This window comes from Neolamprologus brichardi, chromosome 12, assembly GCF_056152115.1.
Source record: "Neolamprologus brichardi isolate AB-2024 chromosome 12, ASM5615211v1, whole genome shotgun sequence".
In the NCBI taxonomy this organism is placed as follows: domain Eukaryota; kingdom Metazoa; phylum Chordata; class Actinopteri; order Cichliformes; family Cichlidae; genus Neolamprologus; species Neolamprologus brichardi.
Genome location: NC_142115.1, coordinates 13,572,534 through 13,596,331, shown reverse-complemented (window position 1 = coordinate 13,596,331; position 23,798 = coordinate 13,572,534). Strand labels below are relative to the sequence as shown.

General features: G+C 41.6%; 2 protein-coding genes across 4 annotated transcripts in view; one reads left to right on the top strand and one right to left on the bottom strand.

Moving 5' to 3' along the window:
- The first annotated feature begins 285 nt into the window (after nt 1-285).
- Nucleotides 286-16,474, top strand: rasal1a (RAS protein activator like 1a (GAP1 like)). 3 transcript variants are annotated; one of them, XM_006803093.2, is made up of 21 exons: nt 286-506; nt 791-847; nt 2,318-2,431; nt 2,780-2,841; nt 3,993-4,122; nt 4,676-4,757; nt 4,907-5,050; nt 5,216-5,307; nt 5,936-6,035; nt 6,242-6,395; nt 7,687-7,751; nt 9,130-9,242; nt 9,854-10,046; nt 10,168-10,305; nt 11,660-11,804; nt 12,431-12,603; nt 13,463-13,600; nt 13,899-14,034; nt 14,381-14,501; nt 14,671-14,750; nt 14,913-16,474. In XM_006803093.2, the coding sequence occupies exons 1-21, from the start codon at nt 442-444 to the stop codon at nt 15,059-15,061; spliced, it is 2,451 nt and encodes an 816-aa protein (XP_006803156.1). In that variant the 5' UTR covers nt 286-441; the 3' UTR covers nt 15,062-16,474. The 3 variants fall into 3 exon arrangements, with proteins under 3 accessions (XP_006803156.1, XP_035768998.1, XP_006803155.1); XM_035913105.2 differs by having other exon boundaries at nt 5,936-6,053; nt 9,857-10,046; XM_006803092.2 differs by having other exon boundaries at nt 5,936-6,053.
- A 1,214-nt stretch (nt 16,475-17,688) lies between these two features.
- dtx1 (deltex 1, E3 ubiquitin ligase) overlaps nt 17,689-23,798 on the bottom strand; it is a 47,622-nt gene continuing 41,512 nt past the window's right edge. Inside the window, exon 10 of the mRNA XM_006803094.2 lies at nt 17,689-23,719. Coding sequence (XP_006803157.1) covers nt 23,495-23,719 — 225 coding nt within the window. The 3' untranslated portion in view covers nt 17,689-23,494. The remainder of the gene's footprint in view (nt 23,720-23,798) is intronic.

The window sequence follows — 23,798 nt, the reverse complement described above, 5'->3', positions numbered from 1 at the left end:
GGTGGCGCTTTGTATAAAAAAAAGAGACGCTTCTTATTGGCTACTTATCAGATATGATAATACATTTCAGACCATGACAAATTAACATGAATGAGTACATACATGCAATGATGTCAGTTAAAGACTATACGCTATGTGCCATATGAAGATTATTTTTTAAATGCAATTCTTTCGATTACGTTTATTCATATTGAACACCTATTGTAAAATAAGAGCTTAAATCCCCAGCTGGGGTGCACACGCCGTGACCCGTGACGTTTAACCTCAGCTGGCTGGACGCGAGGCGCGCCTGTGTCGCGCGCTGCTTGGTGGGCAGTGCGCCGTCACGAGCTGAAGGTGTCATGAAACGAAGAAAACTCACTTGCGGAGGGGAAGAGCACTGTTTATAACAGCGCGTATGGGAGCACAGGAGAAACTGGATTAGTGGTTCATACGATTAAAATGGCCAAAAACACATCTCTTTATTTTCGAATTGTCGAGGGCAGAAACCTCCCGGCCAAAGACGTGTAAGTAATTTCTGAATGGCATGCTTCTGTGCTCAGGTCTTATCTACTAAAATATACACAGCCTCTGCATTGTTTCTTAGCTATTTGTCAAATCAGAAAAAAAATGTCATATAGCCATTTCTGGTGCGCTCTTTCCTGTAAATTACCTAATTGAATTAGAGTAGAGATAGTCAAATTGACCTGAGTATAATTAAAGACGAGGGAAGATTAAATTAAGCTTACCCCCAGGTAAACTGGCCATGCTTTGTCTCATTCTGTCATTTTTTTTTCTTTGTCACGTTAAGCTCCGGAACCAGTGATCCATACTGCATTGTAAAAGTTGACAATGAAGTTGTGGCCAGGTGAGTTCTCTCTGATTTTTATTAAGATGTGCACGATAAACGTAAATTAACTGTGTTTTATCCAGACCTGCAGCTGGATGATGTTCTTATCTATATGCTGCGATCTGAGTCATCACACTTCATATATTTATATTAGTTTCTGGCTGTGCTCCCGCTACTGTGCACATGTAAACCAGGGTGGAGTGGTGTGATCAGTGCTGTGGTACCCACAGCGTGGTCCTTCCATCACAGAGAACCTGATACTGGTCTGGCCTTTAAAACACCCACAGGTAACCATGGAGAGGGTGCATCAATTATTGCAGTGAGCACCCGGTGTAAGCCAGGTGAATGCTGGGAGCTCGGAGCAGAATACACCATTTCAGAGGTGGTTTCAGATTGGGTGAAGACGTGCACATGATTTCAACCTCCAAGCTGTTCAGACAGAAGATGGTAGTTTTAAAAAGCAGCTGTAGTAAACTGCAGGATTGTTTGCTTTGCAAAGCAAATTTCTTTAGAGAAACTGCTTTGCTGTGGACTTTCACAAGAACACGGGGTGAATTTAGTGGGTATTGTTCCATCTGGGGTGGTGAGGGAAAAAACAGCACAATGATTCGCTGAAGATGCTCACACTAATTATGTTGCACTTGTAGTGTTACTGGCCAACTGAGTCCTCTGAGTGTAATGTTCATAAATGATGCAGCTGCTAGATTTTGGTACACTAGAGAAAAGTTGGTGGTAATAATGAAGGGTTAGGCCATTTTGGCAGGATGATTTATGAATGGTTTTGATTCAAAAGTATTTCTCAAAAAGCTAGCAATTTGCTTGTTTTTATTTAAAAATATAATCAAACTTTTCCCCAGAAATGCCTTTACAAAACAAGTAGATCAAAGGACATTCATTTCAAAGCACATCCTGCAAAATCTTGCCTAATTGCAAAATTACAAAAATCAGGATTCAGAAACATAACTAGTGATAAGAATAAACACAAAATTATGAATCTGACCATTAAAAAAAAACAAGCAGGATTTTTATGGCTTTTTTTTTGCCTTTATTGGATTGCAGACAAGAGGAAAGCAGGAAGACGAGCAGCAAAGGGCCTCAGGTCAGAGTCAAACTGTGGCTGCTGCACAGATCTGACCATTTTAAGTGTTTGTTTTGGCTTCAACAGAATCCTTAGATGACCTTTTTAAAATCCAAGAATCTTATAGCTTGCTATCATTTTGAAACAGCTGGATTTTCTAACCTTTTTTTTTTTTTTTTTATCACACCTGACACTTTAACAATAACTGTACATCACTAAGTTGAGAATAGTTTGAGGAGAGGGCGATTTTCCCATTTTAATATTTATATTTAGTGCATATCACAAAATTAACATCTATATAAATGGAAGCAAAGAAAGAATCTTGCACGTTTCTGTTTTTGCGCACATTAATGTGATATGTGTCTGCTCCAGGGCTGCTGATAGTAAGCATGGTAAACTTCTCTTTTCAGGACGGCCACTGTGTGGAAGAACCTTAATCCTTTCTGGGGTGAAGAATACACGTTGCATCTCCCAATGGGGTTTCATTCCCTCTCTTTTCACGTTATGGATGAGGACACAATTGGGTAATGCCCGCAACCAAAGCACTTTCAAAACTATTCCATATTTACTCTTAACTGCTGGACCCTGGTCGTGTATTTGTAGTCCTCTGTGTTTGCTTAACTTGCCATGAGTTGATATATTTGTGTGGAAACTCATGCAAAGCTTTTTAATGTTTTGGGAAAAAACTCTAAGCTTTGAATAAACAAACATCATCAGGCAGATGGTCGCCCAGATTGAGTGATTAAAGGTTGTTTTTTTTTCTCCTCTTCACATGATGGCCAGCGCTAATCATTTCACTCAAAAACTTTGATCTGATTCTCAGTAGCTTCTGTCTCACAGTCTCTCTCTCTCTTTTGCATCCCTTTCTACAGGCACGATGATGTTATTGGAAAGATTACGCTGACCAAAGAAGCCATTGGAGCTCAAGCTAAAGGCATGGCTAAACATTCAGCACTAGTCTATAACTGGATGACTGCATGGCCAGAGCTCAGAGGTTAAACACACAAAGAATCCTGTGATGGATTCAAAAGTCCAAGTGATTGAGGAGACATGCTTTTTTTTTTTTTTTTTTTTTTTTTTTTTAGGGTGGGAATGCTTCTTAGCTTCTCTCAAACCTTTAAATTCATTTATGCACATCACTCACAATATTTACAGGGCTTCCGGAAATTTGGGACAATATGTAAAAACTAGATAGAGCAGAGAATGCTGTGTTTGCTAATAATTTAAAACTGGGATTTAATGGAAAATCAGAAAATGGAAACACAAATTTCTGAAACTGAGAATTGCTTCTAATGAAAATTACCTGAGTATTCACTGAAAAGTGGTGCACAGTTTTAAGAAACATTCCCGGATTAAAAGTAGGTAGGTCAGTTTTGGAATGAACGCACTTTCGGCCAGACATATGGGGCTGACAAATCGTGTGTCTTTGTGTCGTAGCGTTATTAGATTACTTGAAGAGTTTAAAAGGGTATGTTTGCTGCATATTGATGATTCTCCTCCGAAGGCCACCTGGCATCGGCCTCAGTCCTGTGATTCACTGCCGCATTGTGGTACTGAGTCATTTTACTCCCTCACAGGATTTCTCTCACAGCCCGGCCTTGATATTGTACCTTTTCTTTCATTTTCTGAAAGACAAAAGTAGAATCTTAACAGCATCACACAGTGTGCATGTTGTCCAGGCAATCATCGACTGTGTGGTATTTTTGTTTATTTTTTTTATTTTTTACTGTTCCTGCCTTGCAGTTGTACAAACTGTAGATGTTTTTGCACTAATTAGTTTTATTTGTGTACTTAATCAAACAGAATAATGACCAGTTAGTTGTCAGAAAGAACAAAAATAAGCAACTGTATCTTCCTAAAGTTAAAAATAAGGTCTTCAAACTGTTAGTTCGATCCTGAAAAATACTCATAATATTCAAAGTACATTAGTCCAGGAATTATTTGCCAGTTCATCAATGGATATTTTACAGCTAATTGGAAAATGAATATGATTTCTTTTCAATATGACTTTCAAAGTTCTAATCTCTCAGCTCCTTCCGGTGTTTAATGGTTTGAGATTAATCTCTTTTTGTGCTTTACGGCCAGGGCTAGACTGCTGGCTAAATCTCACAAAGGTTGACCCTGATGAAGAAGTCCAAGGAGAGATCCATCTGGGTCTGGAGCTGCTTAAAGATACGGAGAAGATCAGTCTGCGGTGTCAAGTCATTGAAGCCAGGTAAAATGAAATCCTGCGCTGCCGAGAAAATGCCAGGAAGGCGATTTCACTTCAAAACGGCCACGGACAATAGTGGCTCGAACATTTCAGAATCTGCCATGTGAGAGTGTGATAGAGCCACCGTAATATCACTTCAAACGTGGTCACGTTTGTGTAGCTGAGCTCCTTGTAGTTGAGCTCTGGCAGTATATCAGTGTCTTTTGAGCTGAACTCTTATCACCATCACCCCGCAGGCCTCCACACTCCCTTCTGAGTCACACCGCCACTGTCACACCGCTCACTGCCCCATCTGTGTGTCCCAGGCTACAATCTTTCCTTCTCAGGCGGGGCACTAATGAGCTTGTCAATCAGGACTTGACACTGTGTTATTCAAATTTGCTCTGATGAGTATGAATTGAGTTTGAAAGAATAAGGTTGAGTAAGAAGTAGAGATTCAGCTTTCTTTCCTCGCTAAAGCACACTAATTTAACTTGCAGAACAGATAATAAGAGTTAGCGGAGCATTTTGGCGGATTAATGATTTCTCTTGTCCTTTGGTGTGGTGATACCCGCAGAGACCTGGCTCCAAGAGACATTTCTGGAACCTCTGATCCCTTCACAAGAGTTATTTTCAACAACCATAGTGCAGAGACCTCGGTGAGCTCTGTCTGCATCCATGAGTGGGTTATGTGGGTTGCACTGAAGTCTGATTGATGGTTGCCTTACTGTTTGTCATTTAAAGGTTAAATGTTAAAGATTAGGCTGATCTTTTGATTTCTTTCAATTTCTTAATGCTGGATTTTTAGATAATCAAGAAGACCCGTTTTCCTCACTGGGGTGAGACATTAGAGCTGGAGCTGGATCCAGAAGAGTTGCGTGAGGAGGAGGGGACTGTTACTGTACAGGTCTGGGACTGGGACATGGTGGGCAAGAATGACTTTCTGGGAAAGGTGAGGTTCCCATAATTCTAATCATTTTTCATATGTATTAAAATTCAGGTCATGAGTAGATTAAAAAAGGTTTTATAATTGAGTACAGTGTTCCTTGCTGTAAAATAAAGGCTTTTACTTCTTCTTGTTGATATTGTGTGCTTGCTTTCTGTTTCTTTTCCACAGGTGGAAATCCCTTTTGCTTGTTTGCACAAGACACCTCAGTTAGAGGGCTGGTTTCGTTTACTGCCCTTGGGAAACAATGAGGTTGATGCTGGGTGAGGATTATGGGTGTGCTTCTTTGTACAATGTGGTAACTATGCATCTTTAGAGAGAGGCATTTCCTTTCGGAAACCATCAAGACTGAAATTGTCGTAGCAATAATCACATCTTTTCTTAAATGTTCCCAAGAGAAGCTTTTGTTTTCCTCCTGGCTCTCTTTCGAGCACTTAAATGCACAATCACGGATGTATAGCCAGCACGTTGACGGCATCTGCACCCCGAGATAATTTTAGAGCGAGTGGAGGGCTGAGTGAACTGTAAAGTAAAGGGAATTTCTCAGTTTCATTAGGAAATGACTCACTCTTGTAAGGAGTTTTTGCACTCCAGTCCACTGTTGATTTAGAGAAGACTGTGACCAAGCAGTGCGTCATTTTCCCCCAAACGCAGTGAGCCATGTGTTTAGAAAATGTCCTTGCCAGGGGCAGGATGATTTAGCGGTTGTTTTTACGAGTGTACTCTAAGCTTTATTTCTTATCTAAACTGCATTTTCCAATCAACCGCTGACTCCTTTAACGAAAAACAAAAACAAAAACAAAAAAAGAGTTTATGCAAATGTCTAACCAGACCCAGACTTTTATTGTGTTAGCTGAAAATCTGTGCTGGGATACTTTCCTTTGTTTTTAGTGGCAAGCTGGGAGCCCTCCGTCTCAAGGTGCGTCTGGTGGAGGATCAGATCTTGCCATCCATGTACTATCAGCCTCTCATCGACCTTCTGGTTGAGTCGGTAATCTCTCCTACAGAGGTCAGCATGACAGCTCCTCTTCAATGCTGATATTCATTTGTTGACCACTCAGTCACTCGCCATGTCAAAGGACTGCTGTATGCATTACTTCTTCCATCTGCAGTTAGACCTCATCTGCTTCATCTGTCCGGCTTCCCAGTTGCGCCAAAATTCTTGACCCGTGACCCGAGTTCTCTTCTTCTGAACAGGTGGAGGATAGCAGCGCTCTGACTATGCTGGAGGAGGTCACCACAGTTGAGAGCAGACAGGACGTGGCAATGACTTTGGTGAAAATCTACCTGGGACAAGGACTGGTGGTACCCTTCCTGGACTACCTTAACACCCGGGAGGTCAACCACACCAGTAAGACGAAGCGAAAAAGTGCAAACTTTAAACCGTTTTTAAAGGTTTTGATTTCATGTCCTCCATCTTGCAAGTGTCTAAATTTACTCAGAATTTATGTGTATTTGTGCTCTTAATTACATGTAATAACTGTGGCTGCACTTTGAATATACAGTGTAGGATCTAAGTTTATCTCTGTTAGTCAGTATTTATAATAGTCAGACTTTGGGACATGCCAGTTTGCTGTTATTGCTCCACTCTCCAGAGACCCTCTGAGGGCTGCTGCTGCTGAATTGACATTAAGGTCTCTGAACACTGCAGCTATGGTATGTGTGTGGGCAGTAAAAGCCTCCCAACACTATATTTACTACCCCAGTGCCAATTATTTACTCACCCAACAGTCTTCCCTTGGCTGTTCTCCGGTCTGGATTAGTCATGTTTTTGCCTCCGCACCATATCCCCATGATAATTCACACTGAGCTCTGGTCTTTGGTTTCTGTTGGTGTAGTTTCTGCTAATAAGCATAGTGCCTAAGTTTCCATAGCAACTCCACATGATCCAAATGGTAACTGCTTGATCAGGAATGCATTGTGTGAGCACCCAGACATTAAAGTTAGGCACACGGCACAAAAACGTACAGTACACCTGCTGGGCAGCAGTGAAAAACCCGCCCTTCTCCTTACATCCAAATAATTTACCTGGCAACCCAGTCCCGTTACTATGGATATTTTAGTGTCACCGCATGACTAACATGACATTGAGGCAAGGTCGGTCTGCCCTCACTCGTGACTCTGGACTATTTGTTCTTGATTGATAGACTTGCGCCAGACTAAATAGAAAGTATAGATACTTAAGAAATGTATAAATGAGCCCAGAGAAAAAGGTGAAATGAGGGTGGAGCAAACAAATGCTCCACCGGCTATATGAAAAGCTTCCACTCTAAGGAAGCAGTGTTTCAATCTTAAATTTTTCTTTTTCATCGAGTATAATTAAGCGCCTGATGAGGGTCTATGTGACGCTTTATTAAATTGATTGGGAGCTACTGGATGCAGTAATATGATCCTTCCCACCATTCCCACTGTCATACATCATTTAAAATGTGTTTTTAGGCACAACAATAGATAGATGACAGGAAAAGAGCAATAAATTGTTGTGGTGGATGTTGAGCTTCTTACCCTTTTTTAATTCTTTAATTGAAAACTGTTGCTTTGTTTCACTTGATTCAGATTAAGGAAAATCTTTTTATGCCCACTAATTTCGCTCATATGTAAGATATTTTGTTAATACTATTTTTTTCCTTCTGCTCTTATAGCTGATCCTAACACCTTATTTCGATCAAACTCACTTGCCTCCAAAGCCATGGAACAATTCATGAAGGTGAGCTAAGTTTTAAAAAGAAATTATTATTATTATTATTATAGTTCCTGCAGTTTTTCGGTCCCTGCTCTGAGGGAAAGCATGATGTGCCTGATATTTACTCTCTGAATTATGCAGATTTAGATAAAACAAGGCAAGCTGTCAAGTGCAAGAACAAAAAGGCATGTGTAGCATGTGTAGCATGACAAATGCAAAGGTAACTTTAATGTATCAATGAGTATGTCGACATAACAGGCTGCTAGGTAGGGCAGGGTCAATCCAAATTAAGTGCAACAGAAAGTGTGTCAATTTTCAAGATTGCTACAAAAAGGAGTAAAAAAACACAGATGATCCAAAAGAGGACAAGAAACAGACAGAGGCAAGGAGAGATGCAGGACAGGAGGTGGTTAGCTTGACAAACCGACTGTGCCAATTTTGCTTAGGAAGTTTCCCAACTGAGTGAAGTGACCCAGAAGTGTCTAGAGTCATAATAGGAGGTAGTTAAATTCTTTAAATGTTAAGGAAAGCTGCTTCAGTGCTTCCCTTATTACCACCTTTAGAAGAGGATGCACATTTACCATCCCTTATGAAATGAAAAGACATAATGCTGCCCCTCAATTCAAAGCAAATGATCAACATACTGACACATCATGTGCTGCTTGGTTTAAATTTTTCATACATGCGATCACTTCACTGATACTCATCGTATGAAGTGCTTTGAAACCTAATTTTAGAAAATTGCTCTATAAATAAGGTTTTTTATATGCATTTAACTAATTGAAGTGAAGGCTTGCATTGCGTATGTCCCCATTTTTGGTCTTAGCATTTAGTCTTATTAATTCATCTAATATGAGAAGTGCTAAAAAGCCCTATTAAAGGGTTAATTCTTCAACAGGACGAGATGAGTGGCATTTCTTGATACACTTCACTGTGTGCTGGAAAGCTGTTCTTGGTAATCAAGTGATATTTTTCACAAGGATATATACACCGTTAAAATTGTCACCTTGTCACATTTTTAACTAGTCTTGTGCAAGTTAGATTCCCTGTGGACAACAATCCTGTTTTCCTTTTTGTGAATTCTTCTTAGCATTTTTCCTTAACCCTCTGGATGTTTCCTATCAAGGGAAAGTGTCATCAACAGACATAAGAGGGAATTTGTTGTCTGTTTGACCGCAACCACAAGCTAAACACATACCAGGGAACAACACCACATGAGAAAATAACCTTCAAAACAAAACGACCATAAACGGAAAGAGGGACATGGAAAACAAACAGATAAACTGAGGAAGCAGACAGGGAGGGACACACAAAAGACGCATGGGAACAGATCAAGAAAAGCAAAACTAATAACAGTGACCTTAACAGATGTCTTCAACATATGATATTGTTTTGCTATCAGGCTGTTGGCATGCTGTATCTGCATGAGGTGTTGAAGCCCATCATCAACCGCATCTTTGATGAGAAAAAGTACATTGAACTTGACCCATGTAAGATCGACCTGAACCGCACAAGGTAAATCGGACCTAAAACATATCTTGTTGGATCACAATTCTATAGTCATACTCGGACCTGGTAATAGAGTAGGACTGCTACAATTGACAAGAGGGGATTTGTGGGTTGTACGCTCAGGCGTGCTGTTCGCAAATTATGTGTTAAAATGGAAAAGCTGCCACAGGAGACTGCCCACTTCCTTTACACTTCACCCTTGAGAGAAAGACATGAATGTGAGGAAATGAAAAAAAAAAGTAAAATGGGAATGGCTGTTGCTTGGCAACTGCCATGAGCCCCCTGAGATATCTATCTCTGACATGGGGGGGAGATCCAGGATCTAACGTTCTCCATGTATGCAGTAGCTCTAACCTACTATCTTATCTCGTCCCCTTAAATTATCTCAGTTTATGTGTTTAGATATTGTCAATACGGCAATCATTGTTTGGATTCCTCTGTAGTAACATGGTCTCATATGTAACGAGATAATGAAGAACAGAAATGTTATCAGTCCTTTTATAAACTGTGTTACAGAACAGATAAAAGCCTGTCTTGGATAGCTCCTGTTTGCATTGCGTTTACTCTGCAGATCTCAGGGGTTCATTTGTTTACAGCATCTTTCTTTGTCTCTGAAGAAGGATTTCATTCAAGGGTGCAGTGTCAGAGGCAGAGGTGCGGGACAGCAGCGTGGAGATGCTGCAGAGCTATTTGACCAGCATCATCGAATCAATCGTGAGCTCAGTCGATCAGTGTCCTCCTGTAATGAGAGTGGCCTTCAAACAGCTGCACAAGAGAGTGGAGGAGCAATTTACCGAGCCTGAGAATGAGGTTAGTGTGAAGCAAAACACACAGAGAGGAAAGCGTGTCAGTGTATTTGTGGTTACTTTCACCCGCAACCCTTCAACGAGGCAGCCTGTCACCGTTCAGTGACTCGTCTTCATTTTTACAGGATGTGAAGTACCTGGCCATCAGTGGATTCTTTTTCCTGCGTTTTTTTGCTCCTGCAATCCTCACACCTAAGCTGTTTCAGCTGAGAGACCAGCATGCTGACACGCGTACAAGCAGAACACTGTTACTACTAGCCAAGGTATGATTCAGAACACAGACATGCACATAGACTCTGCTGTGAATCATTTATCCATGTTCAGACTTATGCACTCCCCAAAACAAAACACAAAATAAACAGTACAGTGTTGGAACCCTTGAGCGTGATGCAACAGGCCATCTGTGTAAGGAGATGGATTTTCATGTTGTGGATGTAAAACAAATAAAACATGGAGCAGGAATACGATGTAACACAAACACACAGTGTTAACGTCAACAGAGAGAGAGCACTGAGGCACTCCTTGCTTTTCTCACTTTGTTTGGTAATTATGTAACACTGTAGGTCCGCGTGTGCCTTATTTTAAGTTCTGCCATAATCAGCAAAATAAGATTGATATTCCATCTCCAGTCATTTATATTTATATGTCTCGTCTGTGGTCTGAGACCTCACCATCCTTTTATACGTTCACATGGAAAGTCTAAAGACAGTGAGGGCAGCAGCAAGATGCCCTTAGGGAACAGAGCAGGGATCAGTGAGGACAGGATGACATGGAAGTAGCATCTTTAGCTTCAAATGAAAGAGTTGGTAGACTGAAGAATTTTGAAAAGAGTATGAGATTTGCCAGTAGGATGTACGGAAAGGGAAACAGCTGAGCTGATGTGAGCTGGAATTTAGATTAGCTGATCTGCTGGGATTGTTTGAGTCTGTTCTCACAGAACTAACTCTGTATTCATTTTTTTGACACTAATAAAAATTTTAATTATTTGAAAGGTGCTAATAACCTGAAGTAATGTCACTAGATCACCTGTTGTTAGGAACTCGTTTAAAATTCATAACTACTCTACTCAGACAGCAAATCTCAAAGAAGTTTTTTCCACCAACTATACAGAGTATGGCCATAAAACATCCCTCTCACATTATGCTCCGTTTTAACCATAAATAGATCAGATGAGCATGTTAGCAGGTTATAACTGGAATTTGAGTCGATGTTTCTTGATATCATTAAAAGCAGGGATCTTAGATCCAGATGTTAGAAGAACAGTAAAACCTCATTCCACTCCCACGTGTGGCTTCTGTGGTTGCTGTCCATGGTGCTGAAGAACTGTTGCCATGGGCCCTCTACAGAGACGGGGAACGGGCTATTTTTACCTCTGTGTGCTGCAACCAGTCTGTGGTTCAAAGCCAAGCATCAGAGAGGATGTAGAGGGGGACTTCCTCCTCGCCCTAGGCCAGGTGTGGGCTGGACAAAGGGCCTCGCAGCATGCTTGGCCCCAGGGACCCTTTTGATCTTCGACTTTTAGATATGCAGTCACTCCCTCACTTCTGTCATTTTCTGGAGATTTGATATGGTGAAGATGTGAGTTTGTAGTTGATATCGTGTCTCTGTGGTTGCCAGGCACTACAAAGTGTTGGGAACTTGGGACTTCAGCTGGGCCACGGAAAAGAACAGTGGATGGCGCCTCTTCATCCCATCATCCTTCGCAGTGTGGCTTCTGTCAAGGACTTCCTGGACAAGTTAATTGACATAGATCATGACACTGGTAAGACTGTAACCACCAAACGCATCACTACAACGTGTAATCAAAAGCCAAGTCCAGAGGTCATGCTGTTGAGCTAATCAGCCACAGGCCACCTGCCAGTGTAGTAGCTCCCAGCTGATATAGGTGAAACAATACTGTAGCCTTGCAGTGAAATATTCATAACTAGTTGGAAGTCTGGAAAAGAGATGACATGGTTAATGAGCTGGCAGGGAGCTGAAGTGAGAAGCTGCCACACGGGCTGTTGTTGTCCTGGCTGTTGCCTTAATGTCATGTGTCAGTGAGGCTGTTGTTGTGAAACATCTTCCCCCTCTGACATATCGTGTTTCAACCTTCGTCTTCACATCACAACCACTTTTTTCTCCTAAAGGCCAGTTTGACATTTAATGCCCTCGAGGTGAATTTGTTGGACAGAAGCAGATGCTTGTTATTCCTCTTTGAAGCTCTATCCCTCATGGGGTGATGGAACAAGACTGAGGAGCCATCTGTAACAGAGTGCAGTTTAAAGCAATGCATGTATATAGTTTATTGACACAGCACCACCTTGTGTCTATCTGGGTGAATATGCAATTAGCTACAGATTACAAACAGTTTTCCCTTTATGTCCGTCTTCTGCTTTCTCTGTGCAGCGTCTGAAGTGCCTCAGAGGGCTGTGTTCACGGCTTCAGTCACAGTCAAAGAGGGGTTTCTCCACAAACACAAAGCAGAAGGACCCCAACTGCTATCCCGCTTTGCATTTAAGAAACGCTACTTCTGGTTGACGAGTGAGACGCTGTCTTATGCCAAGACTCCTGACTGGCAGGTGGGTACTGTGCCTCAAAAATTTTATAATCTACCAACATACTGCATATCATGTGTGAAATACATATGAGTATTTACGTTACTGCTCATTTTGGCAATCAGCCACTGTGTCAAGTGTTGCTTTTTAATCATGTTTTCCTACGACTGATGGATCAAATAATCAAAAACAATCAAAGTAATGATAAAAATACACGTACAATATGCCCATTTGTGCCCCATGAAGGGCATTCATCACCACGTGTTGCACAAAGAGAAAACATTTTAGTCATCTGCTTCTTTGCTTTCATGTATTTGTGTTGATCTTCTCGTGAGAACATCATTACTGATATTACAATGTGGTGCCTAACCCGTGATAATGATTTCCTCTCATTTTCTAACCAGAGACTGTCAGAGAGAGGGAGACGGTTGATGGGAGCAGAACATCCTCGTCACTAAATGCCTCTCTTTGAGTCAGTCTCTGCTTTGTGTGACTGGAATAAAGCCGAGGGTTAATTGAAAGCTATGGATATTCATACGAACATCGCAAATCACACTGGAGACAATGTCCTGGCCCCTTTTCTCCATGTTGGAGCACTCCAGTCTCAGTGAGATGAGCTCCCATTGCAAGTGGCTGATTTACACTTTAAAGTAGCCTTTGCTGCCATGATGATCTCATCCTCACTTCCTCCTTGCGCTGTACCGTTCCTCGTAGCTTAATGAGTGTAAAATATTTCAGGATGAGAAACCTCTTCATTAATTTGCTCAGTGATCAGATGTCACCTTTATTTCACTGAGTCCTTTGCATAGTATGCCTGAGGCAAGGCATGATACATCATTGCCATCATGTGCATACCTGTTCTAATTGGGGCTGTGGTTTGCAGGTGCGCTCTTCAATTCCTATTCAGTGTGTGTGCGCCGTGGAGAGGGTGGATGAAAATGCTTTTCAGCAGCAGAATGTAATGCAGGTCATCACCCAGGACAACGACGGACAGCTGCACACCACGTACATCCAGTGCAAGGTGCGTTTGTACACCACCCAGTTGCCAAGACAGTGCATGAGTTTTTTTTAAGTTGGTCACTTTTTTTTTTAAAACGCAAAACCCTGACAGTTTTCTATAGTCACAGATGAATTGAATTTTTAACAAGTTTTATTAATCTCCTAAAAAAAGTCACTAAATATCTATATTGTTTTCTGTCGCAATGATGTGCTTTATCCCTGTAGGTTTTTCAGCTGATTGCCTTCAAAATGCAGATTTTTTCTTTTTTCAGTTCAACATTAAACTTCATGGTTCACCGTATTTCAATTTTCCCAAACAGAATGTAAATGAGCTGAACCAGTGGCTGTCTGCGATCAGGAAAGTTAGCATCTACAATGAGCGCATGCTGCCCTCTTTTCACCCGGGGGTTCATCGCAGTGGCAAGTGGACCTGCTGCCTGCAGGCCGACCGAGCTGGTAATCCTGCTGTTATTACTTCCAGATGTACTGATTTATGTCCAAGACACCAGAATATTTGTAGGAAACGTGCAACCTCCCCTTTGCTACTTTACTAAGGTTTGACTGGCTGTTTTTGATGCGCTCTCCAAATCAATTTTATTTACTCACCGCCTTGCACGTGGGATTAAACATTTTACATTCTTTTCAGCACCAACACTACAGGTTTGATTGTTACTAAGGCTGTTCCATTGACTATTATATACAAACTAGTAGAAACATCCATTAAAATGATATTTTACATTTAGTGGGGTGAAGTTCAGACTGTGTAAAGTGCCAGAGATGAATAAAAAAAGCTGTGTCTCAGTTGCAGGCTGCAGTAGAACCCACTCAGCTGTGACACTTGGTGACTGGAGTGACCCGCTGGATCCCGACGTGGAGACTCAGACGATATACAAGCAGCTTCTGCAGGGCAAAGACAAACTCAGGTTGGTGCCCGAGCATGTCCTCGGCCTGTATGCATTTCTTTTCCTGAACACTAGAGGTCTATGTTGCTATACAGTAAAGCACTGCTGTGCTGCTTCTTGACATTAGTATGAGTCAAGTGTTTAACTTTCACTGTGTGATCATGTGATATGATTCTGACTGATACTGCAGGAACAAATATCTGGAGATGCCGGATGATGATGAGACAGCGTGCAATAAAGAAAAGAAGACGAATGTGGACGTTCACCCAGGTGACACTGAACTTTAACTTTTCTATCAAGTTACATGTACAAGTGCTTTAATTGTTGTATTATCATTATTATTATCCCCTTATATTCTATGTGGGTATGACATTTCCAGGAAGTAATTCTACAGAAACAACATCCTTTTATCTACACATTTCTCTGTCACAGATGGTGCTGAATGCACTGTTCAGCAAATGAAGCCATGTCAGGGCATCGCTGCTCGGCTGTTGGTGGTGATAGAGGACCTGGAGCAGGCTCACGCTACCTTCCAGCGCAGAGAAAAGGAGGACGTCACCAGTGTTATTATGAATCCCTAGAGTTCACATGTGAACTGGGAGCCTTTAATGCATCAAGGCGGGTTAGGGGTGGGGAGTGGAAGGGCAGCATCCTGTACCAACACAAGTGAAAATCAGCTAACCCACTCTCTTGATTGTCATGGAGAAAAAATTGGCTGTGTGGTGCCACCTCTTCCAGCCTTTTAGTACATTTCCTCCTGGCTGTAAAGAGCAGAGGGAATTCTGCCACTTTAATCTTTTTGATTCTCCGAGTGCCACCGACAAGAGCGCCGCAGGAAGATTATGATACTTGACAAAAAGGAGGTGGGGAGGGGTGGAGGGACTTTGAAGCATGATCTGACTTGATATTTTTTATGTAGATAATAAGCAATCTGTTGCATGGCCCACATCCACTTGTTGTGAAATGTGAAAAGAAGCTTTTATATTTTGAGATACTGTACAGGACCCGAGTCACACATTTATATGCAAAAAGCTTGTTTTAGTGTAACCTACAGTACCTGAATGTAAGGTGTTTTGATATTGCTGTTATTATTATAAATGCTTTGTATTTTTATTGAGGCAAACTATCACCATGGCCGCAATGTAGCAGTGACAATAACATTATAAGTTATTCCACAGTGTGACGCCGCTTGTAAAGTGAGCAAAACTCAGATTTTAATTGTTGCTTCAGTCCCTTTACACAAAACATCCGCTTTGGTTTGGTGCTACGGCCAGTCAACGTAAATGTTGGGTTCTGATGTAATTCACATTCTTATAATGCCATTCCTAAGATGGGTAATATTTACCTGGTTATTATATAATATCCATACATGGACAAATTTTATTTGAAAAAGAGGGGAATTAACAATCATGAGACACTCCCGTTTGCTAAGTTGACAGTTTCAGAGATTTTTGTGCCACTGCATTGGTTTCATGTGTTTGAGATGCCAAATCTGCTTTTAGGAGTTTTAAAGAAAAAATACACATGTGGGGAATTTTGATCATTTTCCATAGAGAAAGTAGTGTTCAGTGTCTGTCTATTAAACAATATTCAGTTGAATAAAATCCGATCTGAGATCATCAGGCATTCTTCTCACCCTCAAGCTTAACACTCTAAAACACATGGCAGACATTACATTCAGCATCCTGTATTGAGATGGTTATTACGAGTGTGTTGGTGTTTGCAGCTTTCCACATTTTTCTTTTATTACTCTGCTGCTCGAGTCATAACGAGAGTAGGCATGAGTGGAACATTGTGTTCTCTTGAATGGGGACTCTTGTTATGAAAAAGAAAAGAAAGGGGAAAAAAACCCCGCCTGTACCTTATTTTGCAAATTCATCATAATGGTTTGTTCCAAGTGGGTTGTTACTGTGAACACAATTGTATTATTCAATAAACTCCGCTGAAGAAATCAAAGGAGATGGTGTCAAATTTGTGCCCAGAAAAAAACGAGACTGACACTTTTTTCTTTACATTGATCCTCACTTGGTTTCCATAAAATAAAGGAATGGTTTGAAAAATCTGCTTTGCTGGCTTATGTCTGTCCGTCTCCTGGTTAGCATTAAAGTGCAGGAGGATCTGACTTCAAGCAGACATTGATTCATTTTTGGTATTACAGGAAACCCCGTCACATCTGATAGATGCCAGAGCAGGCTCCCAGTGTCATGGTTACCGCTCTACTCCTTTGTTCAAATTTAATCAACCCACCAGAAACGCAGAATTCACAATCCAACAAGAATCTGAATGTAATGTTAAATTATACCACATGAAAAAAAATATGCGTGCCAGCAATGCACCTCCCGGCCTTATTTAAATGCTAATGAAAGCAGACCTACCTGCAATGATGCAGCAGTCTCCCTGCTCGCCCCCTCATTAGGCGTGAGAGGTGAGCGGTGAGCGGTGAGCGGAGGCAGGCAAGTAGGGCTTATTTACAAATACTAGCAGGGGTCTGGCCCCCGAGCTGCTGGGTCAGTGACGGAAGGAAGAACGACAACCTGAAAGGGGGTTTGTCTCATCACCTCCGTCCTGACATCTCAAGGCCTGCTTTAATATGCGCCCACCACAGCTCTTTACCACAGAAGCCAGAGGCAGAAAATTACCATAAAGCAAATTTACTACTAGTGAGAACTCTTCCTGCTGCACTCCAGAACAGCAGCCAGGCTCATTTATATCCATATAACGAGCTCCAAAGAACAGAGTTACCCAGGGAGAAGGAAACGGTGGTGTTAAATAGGAAGAGGACACATCACCACCGACTGGGGTGGGGTGGGGTGGGGTGGGGGACAAGGAGAGCCGGTGTAACAAAAGCTCAAACACATTACCCCTGTCAAGGGCACATTTATTTTTCCACAACAAAACACACAAACATGCAACAAGGTCATCACAATTCATTAAAGACCAATAGATTAAGAAGCCCTTTATAGTTAAATCAATGTCTCTGTATATCTTGCTTTTAGTTTATCTCAGTTTGTCCACGTGAACCATTTTAAATAACAATATGCAGACGCCGCCTAAGATTAAACAACAAAAAGAGTGACTTGGAAAGGTCATTTAAAATGGGCACTCAAATTGAAAAACTTCAGATGTTTTACATGTCGTGGAAAGAGTGGGGAAAGCAGCCAAACGCTATCGTTTCCTCATTTGTGTAAATCAAAGCCAATCCGGGGGGGGGGGGGGGGGGGGGGGGGATAAGAGATAAAAAGGGAAAATCCCTAACTAATAGGAATAAGTTTCAGAACCACAGTGCTAACCACCAGAAAACCAGGGTGGGGTTTCTAGAGAAGCTCACATGTTTTCATATGCAAAAAACAAGAAAAACTCTGCACTGTCAATACGCTTGCTCACTGTTTGGTTAACATGCACCTCTAAGAAACGTTACGGCATCTTTAAAGGACATGAACCTAAGCTTTGTCTACGAGACTCCCACTTTCACACACGCTCACACGGACGGATACAAACGTACAGCATAGCCACAGAAAAATGGTACGGTATCATTTAGATAGAGAAGTACAGTTTGCAGTAGACACTACGAGAGTACAACTTCATATATACTTCATACGTTAGGACAAAGTAACTTCATCCCCGATCCCACCTCTAACCTCTAATGGAATAGCATGGGATGAAGAGCAATACAGCAAATGTTACATAATAGTTCTTTTTAGAGACAATCATTGAAAAAAAAGACATCAAAAATATATGTTTTTTTTATACATAGCATGTGAACATCCTTGGATTGCAACCTCTCTGTTTAGAAACGCAGAGGTAGGCGCCCCATAAAGAAAACATCCATTGTCATTTTGAACCAAAAACAATCAACCTTCTTCTTGCTACACGTAAATCATGTATTAGGTTTTAAAAATAGTAAATTGCATAAAAACCACCTCCTTCTTGTTTAACCGGACAAATACCAAAACCTTGATTTATACATCATTCCCACATAGATCTGTACACACCTGAAAAGTCTAAAGGGCCGGGCGTCGTTCACACTACAAGACCGACACGTGGAAAAGGAAAAAGCTGAAGAAGCGAACATTTGGATTTCTCTAGTGAACGAAATTTCACTTCACATGGAAAAGTTCCCTGATAGATCGGTAGCATTCTCTTTTGCTGTCCCATTGTATAAAGGGTGTCACAAATGTGCGAAGGAGAAAAGTTGACGTAGGCCAAAAATGTGAATGTTTTCAGCACCTGGGTCAAAAATCACTCAGAAATACTCTTAATAGTTTGTTTATCACATACCATACCGCAAACACAGAGCTGTGGCTAAAAGAGCCTGAAAATAAATATACAGGTTTAAAGTATTTAAACAGATATTAATACTTAAATCTGCAACAACTGGCTTATTTGGTCTTAAGGACAGTGATTCGCTCACGATTCATTTAGAGTCATGATCCTGTCCTCCTGATGAATGAAAAGTCCGAGCACTTTAGCTGCTAAATGCTCCACAGTGATCACAAGCGAGTTGTAGCATCTGCCAGTCTTTGGGTTTTAAGAGCTTACTGTAGCTAAAAGCTACACAATGACAGCTTGTTTTACAGAGGAGCAGTTTTCAGCAGGCTGATTCACATGCATAATGAAACCTTGTTTTAAAGTAATCCAGCAGTTTCTGTTGGCATCCTGCTGTATGCACACAACCCAGTGGTATTTTAATGCCTTAACCCTTTTTAAAAAAGTGATTACAGTGATTGTTGTGACCTTGGATAGATTCTAAATCTTTTGTTTGTTGCTCCTGAAGAAGAAGAGCTCTCTTTGAAGGTTAACAACAGCTGCATTCAAGAAAATTCATGCCTGAGAAGCAAGAGCCACAAAAGTGTCCTTTTTGAAAAATGGAGATGCTAGTTCACAGACAACACAGGCTCCACTACTCATCTAGTGCAAGTGGACTTTAACAGAATAACAAAAGATATTAAAATATATTTAGAAGTTTGGGATAAACAGCTCACACCACTTTGTGTCTTCAGCTTTGCCACACTGCAGCAGGGATGTGGCCAGCTGAAATAGGCTGATGGTGTATGCTATATGTAGATGAAACTTTGGGTAGTCCATGGATGCATATGCAATTTTAGTAATGTGTGGCGATATTTATTAAGATTTTTCAAGAAAACAATTTGAGTAGATGTTTCATTGAGACTGAATTATGAAGCCGGTCAGTAATCTGTTTTAAATATACTGCTCAAAAAAAGTTAAAGGAACACTTTTCAGAGTACAGAATCAAGTCAGATAAACTTCTGGGATATTGATCCGATCAGTTATGCAGCAGCGGTCGTTATTTTTAACCACGTTTCACCTTTTTGGTGTCAATGAAATGAATAACAGCTGCACTAGAGGGGCAATAATGAGACTTTTACAGATAAACATTTTCCCTCATCATCTTTTCTGACAGTTTTTTTCACTACTTTTCCATTAGGGGTTGCATTGACCTGCAGAGGTTGCACAGGTAGTCCAGCTCCTCTGAGGTTGTGCATCAATATGTGCTACTGCCAGAAGGTTTGCTGTGTCTCCCATCACTGGCTCAGGAGTCCAGAAGTTACTTTAGGAGAGTCGGACATGGCCTTGAAGGTCCTTAACCCATGAGCAGGACCCGTATCTGCTCCTTTTTTGCAAGGAAGAACAGTTGTGCACTTCCAGACCTGCAAAATGACCTCCAGCAGAGCACTGGTGTGCATGCCTCTGATGGGAGGCATGATAGGAGGGATCTACAGGAGCCTATGCTCACTGCCCAGCACTTTGGAGCCCAAATGGCATTTGCCATAGAATGCCCGAACTGGCAGGTCCATGGTGTCTGTAACACTGTTTAGCATCATCAGTTTGGTGTTGTGTCAGTGATGATCTGAGGGACGCACTGACTTCTACAGGTCAGGCAATGACACCCTGATCAGTTATCAGCGTGAAATCCCTTGGACCCACTGTCAGACCCTACGCTGGTGCACTGGGTCCTGAGTACTATTTTTAATTTCCCTCAAATGATGTGGCATCCTTTCATTCCTAACACATTATGGAGTCCATATCAGTGTAAACATCCAGCATAACTTTTTTGCTGTTGATATCTGACGTGTTTTCAGTCTTACTTTAATTTTTTTGAGCAGTGCATATTAAATTATATTTGATTTAACCTTAAATATCTTTCCTAATATCTATATGAGATCAAATCTTTTGTATGAAAAGAGTTTTATAATTAATCCATGTATCTGGCTTAGACTACAGTTGCAAACCAAACAGCTGTGATTATTTTAATTGCAGATGTAAATGGAGTCCCGACAAACACACTGGGTATGCATATGCATGTGCAAATTCTCTTTACCAACACAGTGGCTGCGACTGAGGCATCACTGACATTTAAATGTATATTTCCACACTGCTGTGCTTTGATGCGAGAGTTAAAAGTAGCACTTTTCCACTGATGTGGTGCTAGCGCTTGACGCAGAAAGCTTTTTCATGTTTCTCTCATAATAAAATGGGACTGGTACTGGAGCCAAAAAGCAGGCACTGCCTCGCCACAACAAAATAGCTGTCAGTGGCAACGGGAGGCTCCACAGCAAGAAATTCACGGATGATTTGCAGATGTAGCCCGCAGATCCTGTCGGCTGTGATTTCCTCTTTTTCTGCCGCGCAACAGTATATAATGCAAAACTAGTTCTGAACTAGTACTGACATGGCACTGCAGGAGGGAGGGGAAGAATTTAAAGTGACGAACTCTGTGTATTCTTGTGTTTGTGACTCGCACCTAACTAAGAGAAACCTCACCCGCTTAAACAAACTCTTAAGAATATTTTGTGATTTGATCTTGAACCCAGGCTGTTTTCACCTTCAGCTTTAACAAAAAATGGCTGACAACATCCGTTCCCACGGAACGTAAAAAAAAAAGGCCAACATGGGCCATCTTCATGCCGCTAAAGCTGCCCCACCAATACCAAAGACACATTTACTGTATTTATTTGTGTCCCACGGGGATCAACTACACAAGGTCTACATTAAGGTCATGACAGCAGAATACGCTAAGACTACTTGCAATATAAGACGTCCATAACAAGTCATACATGTTTCAGTCCCTGACATCCTGACAAAATTTTTTGCCAGATTTTATGTATTCATGTTCGTGTGCCTGTGTACAGATATGTGGGACAATCTGTATATTTTCTATATAGAAGAGTATAAAAATAAATTAAACTTACACCATTGACTCAAATTGAGTTTAAATTTAAAGGTATATCACATCTGCAAATATATTTTATATATTCATATATATATAGTTAAAGCATCGCAAGCCAGTTTATAAACATCAACTTAAAAAAAGATTAAGTTGCAATTTAAGACATTTTTCTAAAAACCAAATGACTTAATCAACAAAAATGTTGCCTCAAAGTGCTATGGAAGACTATGATTAACCCCAAAATCAAGCCCGCTGCTGGGTGACCCCTTAATAAACCTGACACCAACGCTCCCGCTCATTAAAATTGATCAGACATATCTATGGAGAATTATGCAGCTCTGGGTTATAATTTATCGCAGAGTAAATAAACATCACAAGATCTCCACCGAGGACCTTCGAAAAGTCTTTATCTCGCGGGCACTAAGTCTAAAGGGGGGTGGGGGGGGGCCTTGGAAAAAATAGTCCCCAGCCAACAACACACTCGACCAACATTTGCATGGTTTGTAGAACGAGTGCTCCACAGCTGAGGAGGAGGCGGAAAGCGGGGGTGAACAGATACATCGGGAAGCGCCCCAAAGACTCCAAAGTGAGCTCACGAAGGCGACGAGATGCTGCTCGTTTCCGAGGCTCAGCTGCTCACTGTGCGGGCACTTGAGCCAAGTACAACGCCAACAAACGGCAAACAAGCTCACAAGAGACTGCAGGCGAGCGGAGGAGCTCCCCCGAAAATGGATCTCTAAGGGAAAGCTGTTGGTGTTTGAAAGACAGAGGAACGTCCATCTGTGTGTTCAGCTTCTCTCCTCAAGGACTTAAAGCCAGCTTATTAATGCCTCCGAGCACGCGATTGCACGCTCATCCCTTGTGTACGGTCAGCATGATGGATTGTGCCAGCGCCTGGGTTCGCTCCAACAGGAATAATAATAATGCAGCCTTTTTATTCACAGAGGTCATCGTCATCAGTGTGTCAACTAAACAAATGAGTTAAACCTTGGAGCAGAGCTTGTTTCATCTTATTTTATGTCTCCTCTCACAGACTGTCCACAAGGTTAACCATACAACACACGATTGTTACCAAACACCAATAATCTTCTAAATCTTAAGCTCTCTGGAATCTACTTCATGCACTACAGAACATACTTCCGTACGTAGAAAATAAAATACACTGACCTATCAGAAGTGGAAAATATCAGATTAACCATAAATGACATCACTCCGGAGCCATGACCTGCTTTTTCGAAAATGCACAACCAACGTTTGTAATGAATTCACTAAAAAAGTAAACTGGGGGGGGAGGGAAATAATTAATTTGGATTTCTTTGCGATTTTCTTAAATCTTCATAATACCAAGCAACAGCTGATCCGCTGACAGCTCACCCTGTCGCGTGTGTTTGCTCGACTTTCATTATGTTAGTCGGGGCCATGCATTCTGGAGTTCAGCGTTTTACAGATATGCCTGTGTACAGTTATTAGCCCCTTGTCATTTTTCTTTGAGTGCCAAAGAACAGCATCAGTTTGACTCGAAAAAGGGATAAATACCTTTCACCTCAAGGTCCCAACATTCAGACAAGAATCTCTTTGCATCATTTACACTTTGAGAGACTTTGCCAACAGACAAAACTTGCTCAAGGCATGGATCTAGAGACAGCAGGGGGGAGGGAGATTGCCTGTGTTACACAAACCAAAAACCACCCTTTCTGCAGGATATTTTGGTTTGTGGGGAGTAAAGCGTTGTCGGCCGCATGTTGCCCGTCGTGCAGTGTCCCCGCTCTCTGGGAGATAGCGGGGCATGGGGGGTTTTGTTTCAGTGTACCAGTTCTGCTGGCCATCAGTCCTTTAGATTGTCCTCGCCAATCCCCTGGGCCGACAGCTCTGTCAAGACGTTGTCCAAGTAGTTGGGGTCGGGGTAGCCGTGACCGGTCAGGTTAGAGCCAAATTCCGTCTTGTGATGAATCTCGTTCCACACCACGGTGTCCGATTCGCCCGTGGTGCTGGATGTGCCAATGGTGAAGATGAGGCGTCGGTCCCAGGCCATGATCAGCAGCTTCAAGACCTGATGAGACAAGAGCGAGAGGATGGTGTGTGACGGCGCTTCCACAAAAGGAAGCCCGCTGTTTCCGTCTGGGAGCTGC